The 18034-nt window shown below is 55.0% G+C and overlaps 1 protein-coding gene across 4 annotated transcripts in view; it reads left to right on the top strand.

Annotated features, from left to right (window-relative positions):
• The window catches only part of CCM2 (CCM2 scaffold protein), a 41916-nt gene that overhangs the window by 3549 nt on the left and 20333 nt on the right, over nucleotides 1-18034 (top strand). The window contains exon 1 of one of the 4 annotated variants that reach the window (XM_053218757.1): nucleotides 14078-14233. The exons of the other annotated variants lie outside the window; for them this stretch is intronic. Within the exon in view, the coding sequence (XP_053074732.1) occupies nucleotides 14222-14233 (12 nt within the window). The 5' untranslated portion in view covers nucleotides 14078-14221. Of the gene's footprint in view, nucleotides 1-14077; nucleotides 14234-18034 lie in introns of those variants that run through there. 4 annotated transcript variants of the gene reach the window in all.

Genomic DNA, 18034 nt, shown 5'->3' with positions numbered 1-18034 from the left:
AAAGGCACTTGGGGTGAATGCCTTGTTTCATCTTTCCTCTCGGGTGGTTTTCACGGTGATTCTTGTGTGACCATGTGGCGCCCTGAGCAAGGAGGCGGGAAGAGCAGTGCACGACGTGCCTGGCAGAGACTGTAGGTCAAGCAGCCAGTAGGTGAGTCCAGGGAGACCAGCAACTGTGAGGCTCATTCCTCTCTGAATCGGAGAGTGTTACAAACGCTCCGCGCCCAGCGCGGAGCCTGTCGCGGGGCTTGAACTCACAACCGACCATGAGATCAGGACCTGAGCTGAGGGTCAAGAGTCCAGCCCTCAACCCACCGAGCTACCCAGGTGCCCTGAGATAGTATCCTGTATTTATTAATTTTCAACATGAGGAACGTGGAATCCCTGCCACCTTCAGTCAGATTCCGTGATCCACTGGCCACCGTGCTTTAGAGTCCGAAGGTGCCAGAACCTTGCAGGGCTTGGCTGTTACTGCTCTGAGCGTCATTCGGGAGGAATGTCGTGTGGAGGAAAACATCTCTTTCAGCAACGGTACCGTGATGGGCGCGGCTCTGAGGTGAGAATGCCGTCAGCCCTCTGCCCGTGAGGTCAGGGACGAGTGCCTTTTGTTCCAGTGCGCTTGGTCACTGCAGTGACTGCTGGTCTCACGTTTCTTCATTTCTGTCGGCAGCCCGGCTCTGTGGTGGGAGTCAGACTGTAGGTTTAACACACAGCATCTTCCAGTTTATTCATTCCAGCGCCTTTGACCTGCCACGTGGTGAGGAGAAGGGCTAAGGACACTGCACTTGTTGGGGCCATCACCTCTCACATGTCATTGGAGAAGGAGGGGGCCAGTGCCACTGCGTCGGGAGAGACACGGTGGGCAGCAGCCTGTCTCACGTGGGCACCAGTTCATGACGCTCAGCAGCGGGGGAGGTGCAGGGACAGCCTGGGCCCAGTGGGGCAGGGGGATTTGGGTCCCAGCTGCAGCAGAAGACCCCGGAGGTTTTTGTACGCCTTTAAGAACTGTTTGTTGGCACTGACCATGTGCTGGACTGGACGCTAGGGGACACATGAGCTCTGTGGCCACTGAGCTGGAGATGCGGCTCAGAGGGCAGATGAGAGTGAAGTCGGAGGAAGCTTTGATGAGTGTGCGCAAGACCCCTGTTGTTATGAAGACATCAGGTGCAGGCATGGAGACAATCTTGTACTAGAGTTCCTGTGCCCTGAGTGCAAACATCATTGGTCTTCTCCTCACCCAGCCTGTTCCCCAGCTGTGATGGGCTGGACCAGGGCCCCCCAGTCCTCATGGGGAAGCCTGGACCCCCGGCACCCCAGAGCTGGTGTGTAGGTGCAGACGGGTCTTTGAGGAGGTGATGGAGGTAAAACAAGGTCACGAATGTGGGTTCTACTCCAATGTGACTGATGTCCCTATAGAAAGACAGCTGGGACACAGACATGCACGGAGGGACAACCACGTGAGGATACGGAGATGACACGGCCATCTGCACCCCCTGGAGAGGCCTCGGGAGGGACCAGCCCAGCTGCGCCTGGATCTGGGACGAGCAGGATTGGGAAAGAATAACTGTGCTGTCTGAGCCACCTGGTCTGGTGCTTTGTCAAGGCCATTCGAGACGTCAGGGTGATGTGGCCAGAGTCTGTGCTCGAACTCTCTTGGGGGGAGTGGTCTCAGTGTAGCCCAGGGGTTCTGATTGTCCCCACTGACCCCTCAGACACGGATGAGCCACTCAGTGGTAGGATGATGCATCGCACACTCGGGATGTGTAGCCCATGACAGGCTCGGTGCCTGGAGGTCTGCAGCGGGGGGCAGGCTGAGGGTGTTCGTCCTGCCCCATGGTCTGCACAGGTACATGTCTCTGCCCTTCCCCATCTCTCAGCCCAGGAACGGCAGCTTGGTTTTAATGGTTCCGCAGGGAGCTCCGCTTTGGATTTGTCAGTGGACAAATAAAAAGGAAATCTCCCCCCTCCCGCCCCAGCCAGTGCCAGAAATGTTACACTGTTTCCTCTTGGCACTGTAAAAGTAGCAGTTTCTGGCCAGGCTGCCAAGAACTGGGGCACCTGATTGTGGGCATTGGATCCGAGCAGTGGAAACCATCCCCTTCGCCAGGTGCAGCAGGCAGTCGGAACTGGGGCTTTTGTCTGAGGCTTAGGGTGCTGGGTGTCCTGTAACTCGGGAGGCGGGAAGAACAGTGGACTTCTCAAAGAGTGGCTGGTGTGGACGGGTGTGGCGCCATGCACTCGTGCGTGGTGGACTGCTCGACCTGCTGTCCCATGTGACTCTGAGAAGGAGACTTCTGTCTTTGAGTCTTTACGGTCCGTCCTACGGTTAGAGTTGCACGCGGTGTCTTTCCCCAAATCCACTCTGCCTCCTGGGTATTGTTACAGCCTCCCTGCGCTCAGGCGTGGTTCAGATCCCTCGCTGTAGACCTGGCGGGGACACAGTTCACTGATTTCATGCCTATGTGTCAGGTCTGTCATCCTGTGTGTCACAGGTCATGAAACGTCCCAGGTCTAAGTGCCAGTAGACACGTCACCATACGTGGCTCTAACCAGTTCACGTTTGGCGGGGGAGCAGTGGCCGGAGCCGACCTGCCCTTGTGTGCCCTGATGTCAGACCCATTTCTGGCCCTGTTACGAGGCTCCTTTCCCCCAGCACTGAATCTTCAGCCCCCTCCGTGGAGGGAGAGTGTACAGTCCGCCCCCCAGTATTTTATTATGAACGTTTTTGAATACACTGAAGTTGAAAGATTTTACAGTAAATACCTGTCCGCCCACCCCTAGATTCTACCGTGAACGTTTGCTGTGCTTGTCTTGTCCCGTACCTACTCCTCTGCTTCTGTCTGGACCCCCATCAACTCACTTTGTCCTCCTGATGCACTTGAGACATCATTCGCTTCGATCTGAGTATGGCAACGTGCACATCATTAGCTAGAGTTCAGTGCTGTTTACAGTTTTTTTTTTGCAGTTCTCTGTGCAACCGATATAGAGCGAAGTGTGCGTGTCAGCTAAATTTTGACAGTTGTGCATACATACAGCCCAAACCCCTGCCAAGATGTAGGCCGTTTCCCTCACTCAGAAAGGTCCCTTGTGCCATCCCTGAGGCGGGTACCGTGCCAATCATGTCCACTCTGGAAGAGTTCTGTGGGGTTACTTTCTGTTCTCAAACCTCACGCGTGGGTTTACGCAGAACACGTTCTTGTGTGCTTGGACCCTGTTACTCAGCATCACGCGGCTCTGAGACTCATCCATTGTGTCGAGTGGCTCTCTGTTGTGCGCAGAGAGCACAGCATGTTGATGCGTTCGTCTGCCGCCGGCCCTTCGGGTCCGTTCCAGCTTCAGGCTCTTAGGAGGAGCTCAGAACGTTTGCGAGCAAGTCAGTGCGTGGATGTATCTTGTCGTTTCTTTTGGGCAAATACCAAATGCTGGCATTGCCAAGTATATGGTAACCACGTTTTAACTTTGAGACACCGCCCCACGGCTTCCCAGTATCTTTGTCACCTAATTGTGGCAGCTACTGCGAGACTGGGCGCTCAGATCTCGGGCGATCATCCTGGGTTTGTTTTCTGTAGTTCCGTTCATTTTGGCTTCAATCTTTTTTCTAAAGGACGTACACATTCAGGATCATTGTGTCATGGAAATGACTCTTTTTCATTGTGAAACAACCATCTTTATTTCTGGTATTATTTCTCGTTTCAAAATCTACTTTGCCTGATGTTAATATAGGCACACCAGCTTGTTTTTTTTTTTTTTTTTTTGCGTTTCTGAAAATCTCTTTATTGTCTAGGTAAATAGAAGGGTGCTAGATTCTCATATCTGCTTCTGCATTCAGTTGTTGCTATATGTGGTTTTGGTTGAAAAGTATGAAGAAAATCTGGCCTCACACGGATATGTAGCTGGAAAAGGAAGAAATATTTTAATAGCCTTTTCAGATAATGGTGGATTCTTTTTTTTTAAATTTTTTTGATTGTTTTTTAAAAAATCATTGCTTTATTAGTTTTTTAAAGGGCTCCACACCCAGGGTTGGGCTCGAACTCCAGCTCCTAGGATCAAGAGTCATATGCTCTACTGAGTGAGCCAGCCAGGTGCCCCAGTGGTGGTTTTTCCTTTTTTTTTTTTTTTTTTTTAATAAATATGTTTACTTATTTTTGAGAGACAGCAAGTGGGAGAGGGGCAGAGAGAGGGAGAGAGAGAATTCCAAGCAGACTCTGAGCTGTCAGCACAGAGCCCCAGGTGGGGCTCAAACTCATGAACTGTGAGATCATGACCTGAGCTGAAATCAAGAGTCGGACACATAACCGACTGAGCCCCCCAGGTGCCCCGGCTTGTTATCGATACTATACCAAAACTCAACAAATGGTGGTCTCCTAATGGCTAGTCACAATGTGCAGTTGGAAAGCACTGTCATAAACTTTTCATGTTCTGTGCTGTTGAACCACACCAGCTTTCTTCGACTGCACGTGGGCATACTGTGTCCCCCAGCGTGTCTATAGCTTTGTATCTAAACTGCATCTGTTATAATCCACGTACTGCTTGTGTGGTTGTTACGCCTTTTTAATCTAGTCTAACAACTTGTGCCTTTTAATTTTGCCTTCACAGGTAATGTAATTATTGATAGCCATTTCACTGTTCATTTCCTGTTTCTCTTCTGTGCTTTGATCCTCCCTTCTAGTCTTTTTTGGGATCGAGTATTTTTAGGGTTCTGTTGTATTGCTAACCACTCTAGTTTGGCCTGCTGTGGGGGCTGTAGGGTGCACAGACAGCCACAAATCACTGCCATGCCCCCCCCCCCCCTTTTTAAGTGGGCTTCTTGCCTGGCGTGAAGCCCAACACAGGACTTGAACTCATGACTCTGAGGTTGAGACCTGAGCTGAGATCAAGCAGCAGATGCTTGACCGACCAAGCCCCCAGGCGCCCTGCCATGTTCTTTCTTGTCCTGCTGCGGGAGACTGTCAACAGTCTAGCTCCTGATTTATTCCTGTACGTGTTGTAAAGCCAGCATTATCATTTTTGCTTTAAACAATTGATTTTTTCAGGGTGCCTGGGTGGCTCAGTCGGTTGAGCATCCAACTCTTGATTTTGGCTCAGGTCATGGTGTCGCGATTTGTGGGATAGAGCCCCGCGTCGGGCTCTGCGCTGACAGCTCGGAGCCTGGAGCCTACTTTGGATTCTGTGTCTCCCTCTTTCTCTGCCCCTCCTCCATTCATGCTCTGTCTCTCTTTGTCGCTCAAAAATAAATAAATGTTAAAAAAATTAAAAACAAAACAATTGATTTTTGCTTTTTTATATTGAAATAATTTTAATTGTGTGTGAAATTGCATAACTAGCACACAGAGTCCCTGTATACCTTCCCCCCAAACTCCCCGGCTGTTAACATTTCTAAATCGTTTAAGAATTGATTGCCGACGTGATGCTCCATGACCCTGTTGCCCTCAATGTGTGTTTTCCAGGTGCAAGGACCCTCCAACGTCAGTCAGACTGTTGTGATCAGGAAAATTAGCATCAGTCCAGTATTGCTGCCTGGTTCTCAGACCCATCCACACTTGCTAACTGACGCTGATTTGCTCTCTGGTGACACTGACCCATCACTTGCCAGGTTTCTGCATCTTAAAGTCTGTTCTTATTTTACTCACAAGGCTATAATCTTTTATTATCATTATTTACTTTTAAGTTTAAATTGTCCCAAACTCAGCCAAAGGGAGCCACTTTAGGCTGGCTCTGGTGTCTATTTATTTATCAAAGTTTGTGGATTTGAGAGCGAGAGCGAGCATGAGGGACAGAGAGAGAGAGGGAGAGAGAGAGAGAGAGAGAGAGGGAGAGAGAGAGAGAGAGAGAGAGAATCCAAAGGAACTCCGCATTGTCAGTGCAGAGTCTGATGCGGGGCTTGAGCCCACACACCATGAGATCATGACCTGAACTGAAATCAAGAGTCCGGATACTAAACTGACTGAGCCGCCCATGTGCCCCTGGTGTCATTTTAGTTTTAATTGTGGTAAAAAACCCATCACCTACCTTTTACCGTTTTAACTTTATTTGTTTATTTATTTACTTATTGTTAAATTTTTTTAAGATCTTTATTTAATTTTGAGAGAGACACAATGTGAGAGCAGGAGAGGGACAGAGAGAGAGGGAGACACAGAATCTGAAGCAGGCTCCAGGCTCCGAGCTGTCAGCACAGAGCCTGACACGGGACTCGAACCCACTGTTCATTAGATCATGACCCGAGCTGAAGTCGGACGCTCAACTGACTGAGCCACCCAGGCGCCCCTTAACCATTTTTTTAAATCTTTATTTATTTTTGAGAGAGAAAGAGAGAGCATGAGCAGGGGAGGGGCAGAGAGAGATGAGACAGAGAATCCCAAACAGACTCCGTGCTGACAGCTCAGAGCCTGACACAGGGCTCAAACCCAAGAACCGTGAGATCATGATCTGAGCTGAAGGCAGACACTTAACCGCCCATGCCATCCACGTGCCCCGCCAGTCTGGTCATGTTAAGTGTGTTCACATTGTTGCATGGCTGGTGGCTTTTGACCAGTCCCCAGTATTCTATGAGCTCTCGCTTACATTTGCTACAAGATGTTCTGGGCTAATCTGCAGCTTTCCTGCCCCAGCCCAGAACCAGACATTTGTCCAGGGGCCTGGTTGTTCTCAGTGGAGGTGGTTTCTAGAAACCAAGATCTGGTCAGTGGATGTGTTCACTGCTGTGGGGGTGTTACTTCTATGAGGGGACTAGTAACCTCTTGTGGATTATTTTTCTTGACAGTGTATTTTTGGAGAGCTTTCATTATGCATTTGTTACTCCTCTTTGGGGCTCGGTGGCATTTTCCCTTGGATTAATAGGATTCATAATTGAACAGTAGCCTATTTATAGAATTTTACGTTGTCATTTTGCTCCAACAGAAAATGCAGAGATTGGCTGTCTACTAACCTTTCACATGTGTGTACTGTCTCCATGGATTAGTTCCCCAAAATGCAATCGTCAGGAAGGCTTACGTACATTTGTAATTTTAGTAGGTACCTGTAAGTTGTTCCCTACAGCAGTACAGGTTTTGATTCTGGATCAGACTGTTGAATGCTTGTCAAGCCAATAGGTGGAAATGGTATTTGCTAATAATTTGGGGATTTATTTTCCAAAATGAACTTAAATGAAAAATGCACAGCTGAGAAAAAGTAGCAAAATATATTTAAGAAATAAATGGAAAAAAAATCCCATCTTCTAGAAACAACCATTAGAGCTTTTCAGGTGGCTTTCTTACATGTGCGTTCTTTTCTGTGTTTGTGCACAGTTGTATTTCTTTGGTTTCATTCATTGCAAACACTGGTTTAGTGCTCACTGAGTGCAGGGCTTTCTGGGGAACTGTCACTGCCTTCCCAGAACTCCTTCACCATCTGCTGGGGGAGCTTTTAGTGCCATGAAATAGAGAGAGTGAGTGCTGTTAGAAGGAGCACAGGGCGGTGGGTCAGGATGTGCACTTTGCAAAATGAGTGGATTCTCTGAGGGGCCCTTCTTCCATCTCCTTGCTATCTTCACCTTGTCATGTGGTCCTCTTGTTGCTGGACAAGTAGGGCCCACCCTGCCTGCCCCTGCTGGGCTGCTCCTTGGTGACCAGCACAGATTTCTGTGGCTACATCTGGCCTGTGTAGAGACAAGCAGGAGGTGGAGCTCACCTGTGAGGAGTTACTTGTCCTGGAAGAAGGTGGAGGCGTCAGGGTAACTGGTTGTGGGCATCCCTTGAAGATTCTGTTGTGTTTTAATGTCTGTTACAAAGAGACATCCGCGGACCCTATTTCTGGGGTGACCCTTCTGCGTCTGTGTGAAGTGTTATCATAAATTTGCTGCTATTGCTGAAGTTTTGCTGTAATTACCAGAGGGAGAAAACCCGGTTGCAGCACACCCTGTCAGCGGTGTTTTATCACCTGGGGCATGCAGAGAAGGCACCATGCGACAGCCATGGATCTCCCGGAGCATCCTGCTTGGGAACCCTCATTTCCAGAGCTCTTCCTGAGTGTCTGGATCCTACACATCATAAGAAACTCGTGCTTATCTCCTCAGTGCCACAGCATTTTGGAAGGGGCATGATTTGACTTTTGTAGGGAGGTCCTGGACACCTGGCCCGCCTCGTGTCCCCAGTGCCTGCCTTCAGCTGTGGGACATGGTTGTCTGACCCCCTGTTTTGCTTCATCCATTGTTGGGGTTTGGCCATGGAAGGAGTGGCACCCCTTATTGGTCCCTTGTCCTGGACAGAACGAGCCCTGTGCCCACCACCAGGGGATTGCGGGGAGGGCCTCACCCAGATCCCAGACGTACTGAGTGGCCACCGCGAAGCTGCCCCTGCTGGGGCTCCCCAGCAGCCCCCGCAGGGTGTCCCGCAGTTCCTTCTGCAGGGGTGTGGCCTTCCCATCACAGGCCAAGAGCCCGGTCGCCCAGTCTGAGGCCGGCAGGAGGGGGCCCGTGTACTCAGGGTGCTCCAGCTGGGCGGTGGCGCTGATGTGCAGCAGCTTCTGGAAGGTGCTCTGGTCCTTTGGGGACTCGCTGCCTGAGGCAGAACGAGAAGGGAGGGTGAGCCGAGGCCGACGCTGGGCCAGAGAAAGAGGGGGATCAGGCAGGGGACAGTGACACCCTCGCCTCCAAGTGACCCTGAACTTGGCATCATCAGGGGCAGAGACAAGAGGTCGTGAGGGCCACGCATAGGGAGGGAACGAGGGGGGTGGAAACGGGGGGACTGGTCCCTGGTGGGTGGTGGGGAACTGCTCGCCTCCAGCCACACTGGGAGGAAGCTGTGGAAAACCCACACGTGGACGAAGCCTCCTGTGTCTCCCGAGAGGCTGTGCGATGTTGGGTGTCCCCTCTGCTGTTGGTGGCCGTGGGGCCCGCCTGTGTGGGGCTGTCCGTGGTCCTGTCCAGGTGGCTCGGGGTGACCTGGGGAAGCTGGGCCATTGCCTTCGCCTTTGTCACGACCTGCCCTTTAGGCAGAAGTGCAGAAACACCTGGTACCCTTGCAGGTGGTGCTCTCTGGAGGCCATCAATCAGCCAGGACTCCCCCCAGAATGAGGCCCACCGTCACTTGGCACGTGCAGGTGTCGTGCAGTCAATGGAGAGGTCAGACGGCGACGGGCTACTCCTTGTCTCCTCCTCAGAGGGCGCACGAGGGGCCAGCAGTGGTGGCGGCACGTTCAGGCCCAGTTACTTAGCCGGGTGGCGTGGGGGCAACAGCCCTGCCGTTTGGGGGCTCCATGCACTGTGGCTTCTGCCCGACTTGGGCTCTGTCGTGTGTCTTGGCCCCTCTAGGGGTGACGGCCTTACTGCGTGGCAGCATCGGTGCCCTGAGCCTTGTCTGCCAAGCACCCCAGCACCAGCGCTCACGTCAGCACGGGCACTTGTGGGTGGTGGGGGGCCTGTGTCGCTGGCTCTGCTCGGCCCGCTGGCCTGTAATAGAGAGGGCCCCGCCCATGGGTGCTCTGGGCTGAGAGCAGACCTGGCCGAAATTGTCCGCGAGACAGACTCCTGAAACAGACCAGCGCTGGCGGAAACAGGACCCGTCTCGTGATTGGATGGGATGGCGGCCCCGTGAGTGTGTTGGTCCCCCCGGGACCCCGCGAAGATGCCACTCGTCTCTTCTCTGGAGCCCAATGACTCAACTTCACGCTCCCGCGAGGAGTTGCCGCAGGCGCGGGGCCGCACACAGAAGGGTAAAACGCGTGCGTCCTTTGTACTCTGTGCTGACGAACAGCAGATGGACAGAGACTGAAGTGAGAAACAAACTAGTTGAGCCGTAACATACACATAAGCAGAGTAAAAAGTCAAACAGGTGGAGAGGACAAGACCTGCGACTTCTAACAGGGAAGGTGAACATCTCGTAAATAACACATGGAAGGCAGAGCAGAGGCCCGGGAATGAGAGGAGAAATAGGCAAGACGTGGGAACAGACAGCTCATGGAAAGAGAAACGCAAAAGGGCTTTGATGTGTGAAGACACAGCTCAGACTCCTTAGAACAGAAATGCAAACCGAGAGCACCTCTGGCCATCAGTCCCTCCCCCCCAGGTCCGCGGAAACCCCCCAGCTGACAGGGTGCCGTGGCATTGACTGAGCCAGCATCCCACTTCCGAGGACCGCCCAGGGACCTGCTGGCAGCAGTGGAGAGTAGTTTGTGCCCTGAGCTGTGCATCGTGGCCACGTGCCACGTGTAGGTGTGCGTTCCCCAAACCGCGCTGCGCCCACACGCCGGCTGTCAGGGCGGCATGACCAGAGAGCCCTGTGAGCGGGCCCCAGGACGTGCGTGTGGGTGTACTCACTCTGATAGTTTGTAAGTGGTCACCTGGAGGCAAGGAGAGTGGGACTGCTTAGCATAAGCCTCATGACCGCAACCATCCAATGTTCTGTAATACTACAAATTGAATAAAAGCTTCTTAAAATGTCACTTGGAAATGAAAAGCAAAATGTGTATCAAAAATGATGTAGGGGCACCTGGGTGGCTCAGTCGGTTAAGCGTCTGACTCTTGGTTTTGGCTCAGGTCGTGGTCTCACGGTTCGTGGGATGGAGCCCTGTGTGCTCTGGGCTGGCAGTGCAGAGCCTGCTTGGGACGTCTCTCTCTCTGTCTCTCTCTGTCTCTGTGCCCCTCCCTGTCTTTCTGCCCCCACCTTCTCTCAAAATAAATAAATAAATAAACTTAAAAAAACGGGTGTAAACTAACAAAAAGGATAACCCCTCAGGGAAGAGTTATTTGAGGTAATTAAACCGTGGACATTTGACGCATGCCCCCAGTGGGCTCTGCACCAAGGACGAGACCTACAAAAAAAGCCCTAAACAAGTTGGTTTCTATGATCGTCTTATTGGTAATAACCCTGGTGTCATTTTGCACCTGCTGTGTGTGTTTGAGGATAAAGTGGCAGTGTGCTTGCATTCTCATTGTTACGTGTGGACTCTCGTCATGGAGGCTGGGGCACAGCCTGCCCAGGAAGCTGATCCGTGACCCTGTCATCCCAGATGGATTTGGAACTGTCACTCTGAACTCCTAAGGTCTTTAAATGCAAAAAGCTCATCTCCTCGCTCTCTGTCACCAAGTCCCCAGAACGAGCGCCAGCAAACACCTCAGTGCTTTCCTGCAGGGGCAGTAGTGCTCCCGGTGGCTCCTCCCCGGTCTGAGCTGTCCCTGAACTGTGCTCCAAACTGTCCTCCAAGCTGTCCCCAAGCTGTCTCCTGAGCTCTCCACCAAGCTGTCCCTGAGCCATCCCCCGAGCTCTCCCCTGAGCTGTCCCCCAAGCTGCTCCCCTGAGCTGTCCCCTGAGTTCTCCCCCGAGCTCTCCCCCAAGCCATCCCCCGAGCTGTCCCCCAAGCTCTCCCCCGAGCTGTCCCCCGAGCTGTCCCCTGAGCTGTCCCCCAAGCTCTCCCCTGATCTCTCCCCCCAAGCTGTCCCCTGAGCTCTCCCCTAAGCTCTCCCCTGAGCCATCCCCCAAGCTGTCCCCTGAGCTGTCCCCAGGGTCTTCCCCAAGCTGTCCCCTGCCACTGGCCAGAGGGTGGGCTACATGAGCATCCGCAAGGCGATGGCCATGGATTGTCCTCAGTTACGTTGGGTGATGGTAAAGGACCAGCATTGCTGTGGCTGCTGTGACCAGAAAGAAGGGAGGATGACCAGAGCAAACTCCGGAGCAGCCTGTTTCCTTTAGCTTTGTGCTCAGCTTCTGTCATGGGGGCGGGGGGGGGGGGGGTACGCCAGGTGCTCTGTGGTCGCTGTGATGAGCCCCAAAGTGCTAGGACCTGGTCAGACATTGGTGTCCACCTTCCTCCTCTCACATGTCCTCCTCCTCCTCCTCCCCCTTCCCCTCCCCTCCCTTCCCCTCCTCTCCTCATCCCCTTCTCTCCTCATCCCCTCCTCTCCTCCTTTCCCCTCCCCTCCTCCTCCTCCCCCCTCCCCTCGTCCTCTCCTGCCCCTCCCCTCCTTTTCCCTCCCCTCCTCCTCTTCCTCCCCCTTCCCCTCCCCTCCCCCTCCCTTCCCCTTCTCTCCTCATCCCCTCCTTTCCTCATCCCCCTCCCCTCCTCTCCCCAAGAGTTTTTGGGGTATAAACATTCCCCAGCACTGCACATATGAACTTGACCTTGCTCTGCCTGAACTTGATGGACAGTTTGACCTCGTATGAACTTCTAGGTTCAAAATAATTGCTCTACAGAGCTTGACAGGGATGCTTCTGAGCTCCTTCCAGAATGGGAAGCCCTTCCACGTTTTCTTGTCAGAACGCTTTAAGTCCCCTGTTGGAGCCCTGCAGTTTTATGACGCTGGGTCTGCGTGTCTGGGGTCCATCTGTCCCAGTCGGCCTTCGTACAAGGTCTTTTCCAAGTCTGTAGAGCCAGTGTCTTAGCACTGTCTTCAGAATTTGAGTCCCTTCCAGTCTGCCCCCCCTTGACCCCTCCTGGGTTGTCATGCCCCTCCCGACCCCTCCTGGGTCGCCATACCCGCCCTTGACCCTATGCTCGCCCTTGTCCCCTCCTGGATCACCTACAGGCTATGGGTCTGGCGTCCGTGGCCTGTAGTGTTTCTTTCTTGTCTTGTTTTTCATGTTTTGCTTTGTGTTCTAGGACAGGGCAAGCAAACTTCAGTAAAAAGGGACTGGTAGTGCATATGTTCGGTTTTGTGGCCCAAGAGGGAAAATCAGGGACACGGAGAGGGAACGGATTCCCACAACATCTTCACGGATGAAGTTCAAAGTACGATGATCGTTGAGTACAGTGTTTTTGTGTCACAGCCCTACTGAGAATGGAATTGTTTTGGGGGCTGGTGTGTGTTGTTTAATTGGGGTGCAGCGTTAGCGCCATGGGCACATTGGCCGGACGGTCCACTAGTGGGCTGGTTCCATCCACGCCCTCCCAGACACCTGCAAGGGGCGTGTGTCTGTCCTTGTCTCTCTGCAGCGTCTGCTAGGTGTTCACTGGCCTGTTTCTTTCTCATCCAGCAGGCAACCGTGGTATGTGTGGGAGCAGGCCACCTGGCAGGTAGGCACTTCCCAGGGCTTCCTGGAGTTGTGCCTGGGTCGGGGGGCCAGCCCGCATCTGCTCTCATCAGCCAGGTGGGGACCAGGGCCACGAGGTCCTGCTTCGTGGGGGCGGCTTTGAGGAAGAAGGAGAAATCCGAGGTTAGGCAGCGTGCGGCCGCAAGTTCCTAAGGAGATAAAGGGACACTCCAGCCAGGACCGGGTCTCCTTCCAGCCAGGACCAGGTCTTCTTCCAGCCAGTCTGATCCGGCAGCCTTCCTGTGCTATGGCACCTTCTCCATCCGGGGTGCATGGGTGGTAACTGAGGCACAGAGTGATCGCCTTGGAGCTTTGGTCTTCTCGGAATCAGGAAGTACTGAACTTTGCCACAGTCTAAATGGAATCACAGGAAATGGCCACTTTCATGGGCAAAAGGCTGTTGAAAGTCAGCACGTGGATTGGGTTCATGCTAATAACAAACCTGTTGTAATTGTTGAGTTTGACTGTTGACCAGTGAGCATACATGCTCGCTCTCACCAGACGCTTAGTTGCTAGCCTTCCCTGTCGGCAGGCTGTTCTGGAATGTTCTGTGCAAGGGCCTTCACTGGCAGCTCATGGGCTTCCGCTTTTCCACATGAGCGGCTTTGACCCCGAAGACATTGACGGGAACTTGCTCAGAGACACGCTCTTCAGGGTCACAGTGGGGGCCCCAGCTCAGGAGCCCAGGGGGTGGGGAGGCTGAGGGCCAGGAGGCACCCCCCAGCGGTGGAGAGGGGAGCCCCATGGGGCTCTGGGTTTGCTCACTCACTCTTGTTCGCGCTGGTGCAGGATTGCAGCCATGCGGTTCGGTCGAGCCGCGGCCCCGGCTGGAAGCCTGGGGAGGCTGCCCGTGTGCCCTGCTGGACACGCTGAGGCGGTGAGGGTGTGGCTCCGCTCCCGTCTGTCTGTGCCCGCGGCTGTTCTCAGGCTTTGCGGGCACTTAGATGTGCTGTCCACCTCTCATGCTGTTGACGGAGCTGAACGGCTTCAGTGGGTTTGCAGAAGGAAGCTGTGGTCTCCATCTTCCTGTTTCTCATATGTGTCTTTCGGGGGGAGGGTTGCCATCCGAGCGTGTTTTCATCACGATCAGGAGTGAGTGAGCAGAGGAGGGAGGAGCAAATGGCCAGTGCAGGGAGGAACCAGCGCTCTTCCCAAGTCCCTCCCTAAAGTTCCTCCCCAAAGTCCCTGTTCGGACACACCTGCTGGCCGGTCCGTGTCCCATGGAGAACGAGGTAGGTGTCGGCCCGGTGGGGCTGGAGCCAGCGAGGACGATGGCTTGGGCCTGGGCCGCCCCGGGCCCCCCCACCCCTGCTTCGGGAAGAGGGGAGGAGGGTTCCTGTGGCTTCCGGGTCTGAGAAGTGGTGGCTGGTAGCGGATGGTGAGTGATGAGGAGGGGCCGTCATCATAACTCAAGAGGCAGGAGGCCTCAGGTGTCCTGTGTGCAGGGGACGGTGGTCGGCTGGGACCCAGGATCTGAGCTGGAAAGCGAATCAGGGAAAGGATGAAGAGAAAGCACATGTACATGCGTGGCCAGGATCTTGTGGGTGATGTCCGTGGGTGGCCTGCATGTCTGCAGCCATGGGGACCCAGGCCTGCAGGAGGCCTGAGGGCATGGGCTGTGTCCTATTGGCAGGAACTTAGTACTGAAGATGATTTAGAAAGCTTATCTGTTGGGGTGCCCAGCTGGCTCAGTCGGAAGGGTGGGCGGCTCTTGCTGTCGGGGTCATTAGTTTGAGCCCCACATTGGGGCTGAAAAATAAAATCTTAAAAAAAAAAAAAAGATGAGCAGTGTTGCAGCACAGGTGTGAGATGAAGGTGCTGTGTGTGTGTGTGTCTGGACGCTCACCGCAGGGGGTTTCCACTCAGCCGCGTGCACCTGGGGCAGATGTGAGTCTATCGGGGAGGAGCCGCTGACGTGCCCAGCTGGACGGAAGTGTAGCCTCGGGGCCTTCTGCCTGACTCCCACTCTGGCTCCAGTGCCTCCTCCAGTGTCGACCACAGCCCCGCATGGCCCCTACCACCGTGCACAGCTGCCCCAGTGCCAGGCACGAACGAGGTACTCATTACACATTTGCTCAGTGCTGAACTTAAGGATGCCATGGCCTTGCACTTGGGGCGGGTTCTGTATCATTAGGTAAAGGATTAAATACAATACGTCCTTGAGAATGCCTGCACCTGCATGGAGGCGCCCCCGGTTCTCAGCGTGTCCCCTCCCTTCTGGGGCTGCTGGGGACTTTGTGCAGAGCACACTGAGCTCCAAGTTGTGCACACGCAGCCAGGTGATATGTGTTGCCTTAAGATTAATGTAGGTTCCCAGTAGAGACCACTGTCCCCTGGTTCTGTCAGAGATACACAGCAGGCATACATTTTTTATTGTGGATTTAATGCCTGTTCACCTGCTCTGGGCTGACTCCCATGCCTGACTGCGCCTTCTCGATGTAAGAATTGTGTCATCTACCCATGGGGCCTGCCTGTTGGCTGGTCAGCACAGGCACTGAGTGTTCACCAGCTAGTACTTTCTGCTTCCCCAAGCGCTGAGGTCCTGTGTGGGGTCCCGTGCAGCAGAGGCTGATGGTGTGGGGCTCAGTAGGGGGACGGTGGCCCCTGGGCAGTAGGAGGTGGCTGTCCTGGTTTCCTCTGCCTGCAGGGGCCAGACAGGTGCTGTTTATCGGCCTGCAGAGGGCCTGCCCTGAGAGCGGGCTGCAGGGGGAGGCCCGGGGTCCCTCGCAGCACAGACCGTGTGCGCAGACTAACTCTATGAGCTGTGTCTCAACCTGAAAGTAACACTGCGGGTCACGTGTGATCAGTGCACCTGGTGATCTGGCCTGGGCTTCGTGGCGAGAAGCTGACCTTGGCAAACCTCTCCTCCCAGAGGTCAGTTCCCGTTGCTCCCAGGTGCCGCAGCTGGTTATGATCCAGGAGTGTGAGCTCTGTGGGGCTGCCAAGTGGAGGTGGTATGGGGACAGACGTCAGCATCTGTGCAGATTGTAGGTTTCAAGAAGGTTGAGGATTTTGCTGCCTCAGTTTTTCCGCAGCCCTGGGGCAGTGCACACCTGTCACAGGGCCTGGGAGGTGCTCTGTGTTCAGAAGCCAGTGATCAGGAAGGGCCCTGATGACGAGGGTGCGGGCCAGGGCGGTGGCCACAGTCCAGTGTGGCCCGCCTGGAGTGGGGCTGGTGAGACGTGGTGTTCGCTCTACTAAATTTCCAGGGTCGTTTTCAACTTGAAGTTTACTGTTGGTGTCGGGCCAATTGTGGGTGACTGTTTCCCACCGTTCCCTGTGGGAGTTGCACACAGTGCCCACCTGCTCTGATGCCCCCAGGCTTTCACCCAGAGCACCCCCACTCTTGGCCACTCCCCAAAACTGTGCGGGGCTGGAACCCCCTGTGGTCTGCCCAGACCCCAGGGGCAGGTGGGCTCCTTGGAGATGCTCTGTCTCTTTTCAGTCCGTCATGTGCCTGTGGTGGCCGTGTTCCGGTGACACCAGGCATCTATCTTGTCTCAGCTGAATCACTGGCAGGAGCTGTGCTTGTCCTTACGTAAGACACTTAGTGAGATGGAAGGTTCGAAATATAGATGAGAGTAGAGACAAGTACATGAAGCTCTGCGTGGACATCACCCAGCTTCCATGGTAGCCCTGTGGGCCTCCTTCCTTATTCTACTCACCCCTGGCAAGAGCGCTGAGGCCTTCCATGGAGGGGGCATGGGGAGTGGGAGGAGAGGGGTGCTTCAGGGCAGGGGGGAGATGCTCCAGGGGAGGAGGAGCTGCTCCAGGGCAGGGGGGAGGTGCTCCAGGGTGGGGGATGAGGTGCTCAGGAGAGGAGGAGTTGCTCCCGGGTGTGGGGGAGGTGCTCCCGGGTGTGGGGGAGGTGCTCCAGGGCGGGGAGGGGGTGTTCCAGGGCAGGGGGGTGGTGCTCCAGGGGAGGGGGTGTTCCAGGGGAGGGGGGAGGTGCTCCAGGGCGGGGAGGGGGTGTTCCAGGGCAGGGGGGAGGTGCTCCAGGGGAGGGGGTGTTCCAGGGGAGGGGGGAGGTGCTCCAGGGCGGGGAGGGGGTGTTCCAGGGCAGGGAGCGGGTGCTCCAGGGGAGGGGGAGGTGCTCCAGGGCAGGGGGGAGGTGCTCCTGGGTGTGGGGGAGGTGTTTCAGGGTGGGGAATAGGTGCTCCAGGGCAGGGGGAAGGTGCTCCAGGGCAGGGAGGGGGAGGTACTCCAGGGCAGGGGAGAGGAGCTCCAGGGTAGGAGGAGGTGCTCCAGGGTAGGAGGCGGTGTTCCAGGGCAGGGAGCGGGTGTTCCAGGGCAGGAAGGAGGTGCTCCAGGGGAGGAGGTGCTCCAGGGCATGGAGGGGATGCTCCAAGGGAGGAGGAGGTGCTCCAGGGGAAGGGGAAGTGGTCCAGGGCAGGGGGGAGGTGCTCCAGGGCAGGGAGGGGGTACTTCAGGGGAGGGGGAGGTGCTCCCGGGGAGGAGGAGGTGCTCCGGAGCAGGGAGGGGGTGCTCCGGGGTAGGAGGAGGTGCTCCAGGGCAGGGAGGGAGTGCTCCAGGGCAAGGGGGAGGTGCTCCAGGGAGGGGGTGAGGCTGCATAGCAGAATGTGCTGGTGGGTGCACGCGTGCTGAGAGGCACCGACGCCTTGCCTGCCTTTGCTGGGGGGTGGTCCTTGCCCCTCTTCACCTTTGCCCGTGAGGCTGACAGGCTGGGGAGGAGCCTCACAGCTTCAGAGGTCATGGTGGTGGGATTTGTGTGGGATTTGTCCTACGGCCCTATCCCGTGCACAGGGGACACAGAAGCAAGAGCTTGTGAGGAATGTTCTGTGGCGTCGGCCTCCAGGTGTTTCCGTGAGTGTGGGTCTAGGCTGGGCCTTGGGTCCCGGCTGCATTTGGGCACCAGGCTGCATAGGCTGGCGAGTTGCCCTCTCGGACTGATGGGACGTTGCTTCCCAGTGAGGCTGTGCGTGGGTTTTCTCTGGTTTGTGTTCCTTCGGGCTGGCTGGACACAGTGACTGTGTGAGCATCTGTGCCCAGGCGTTGAGGGGCTTTCCTGCAGA

This window comes from Acinonyx jubatus, chromosome A2, assembly GCF_027475565.1.
Source record: "Acinonyx jubatus isolate Ajub_Pintada_27869175 chromosome A2, VMU_Ajub_asm_v1.0, whole genome shotgun sequence".
Lineage (NCBI taxonomy): Eukaryota > Metazoa > Chordata > Mammalia > Carnivora > Felidae > Acinonyx > Acinonyx jubatus.
This window is presented reverse-complemented; position numbering and strand designations above follow the sequence as displayed.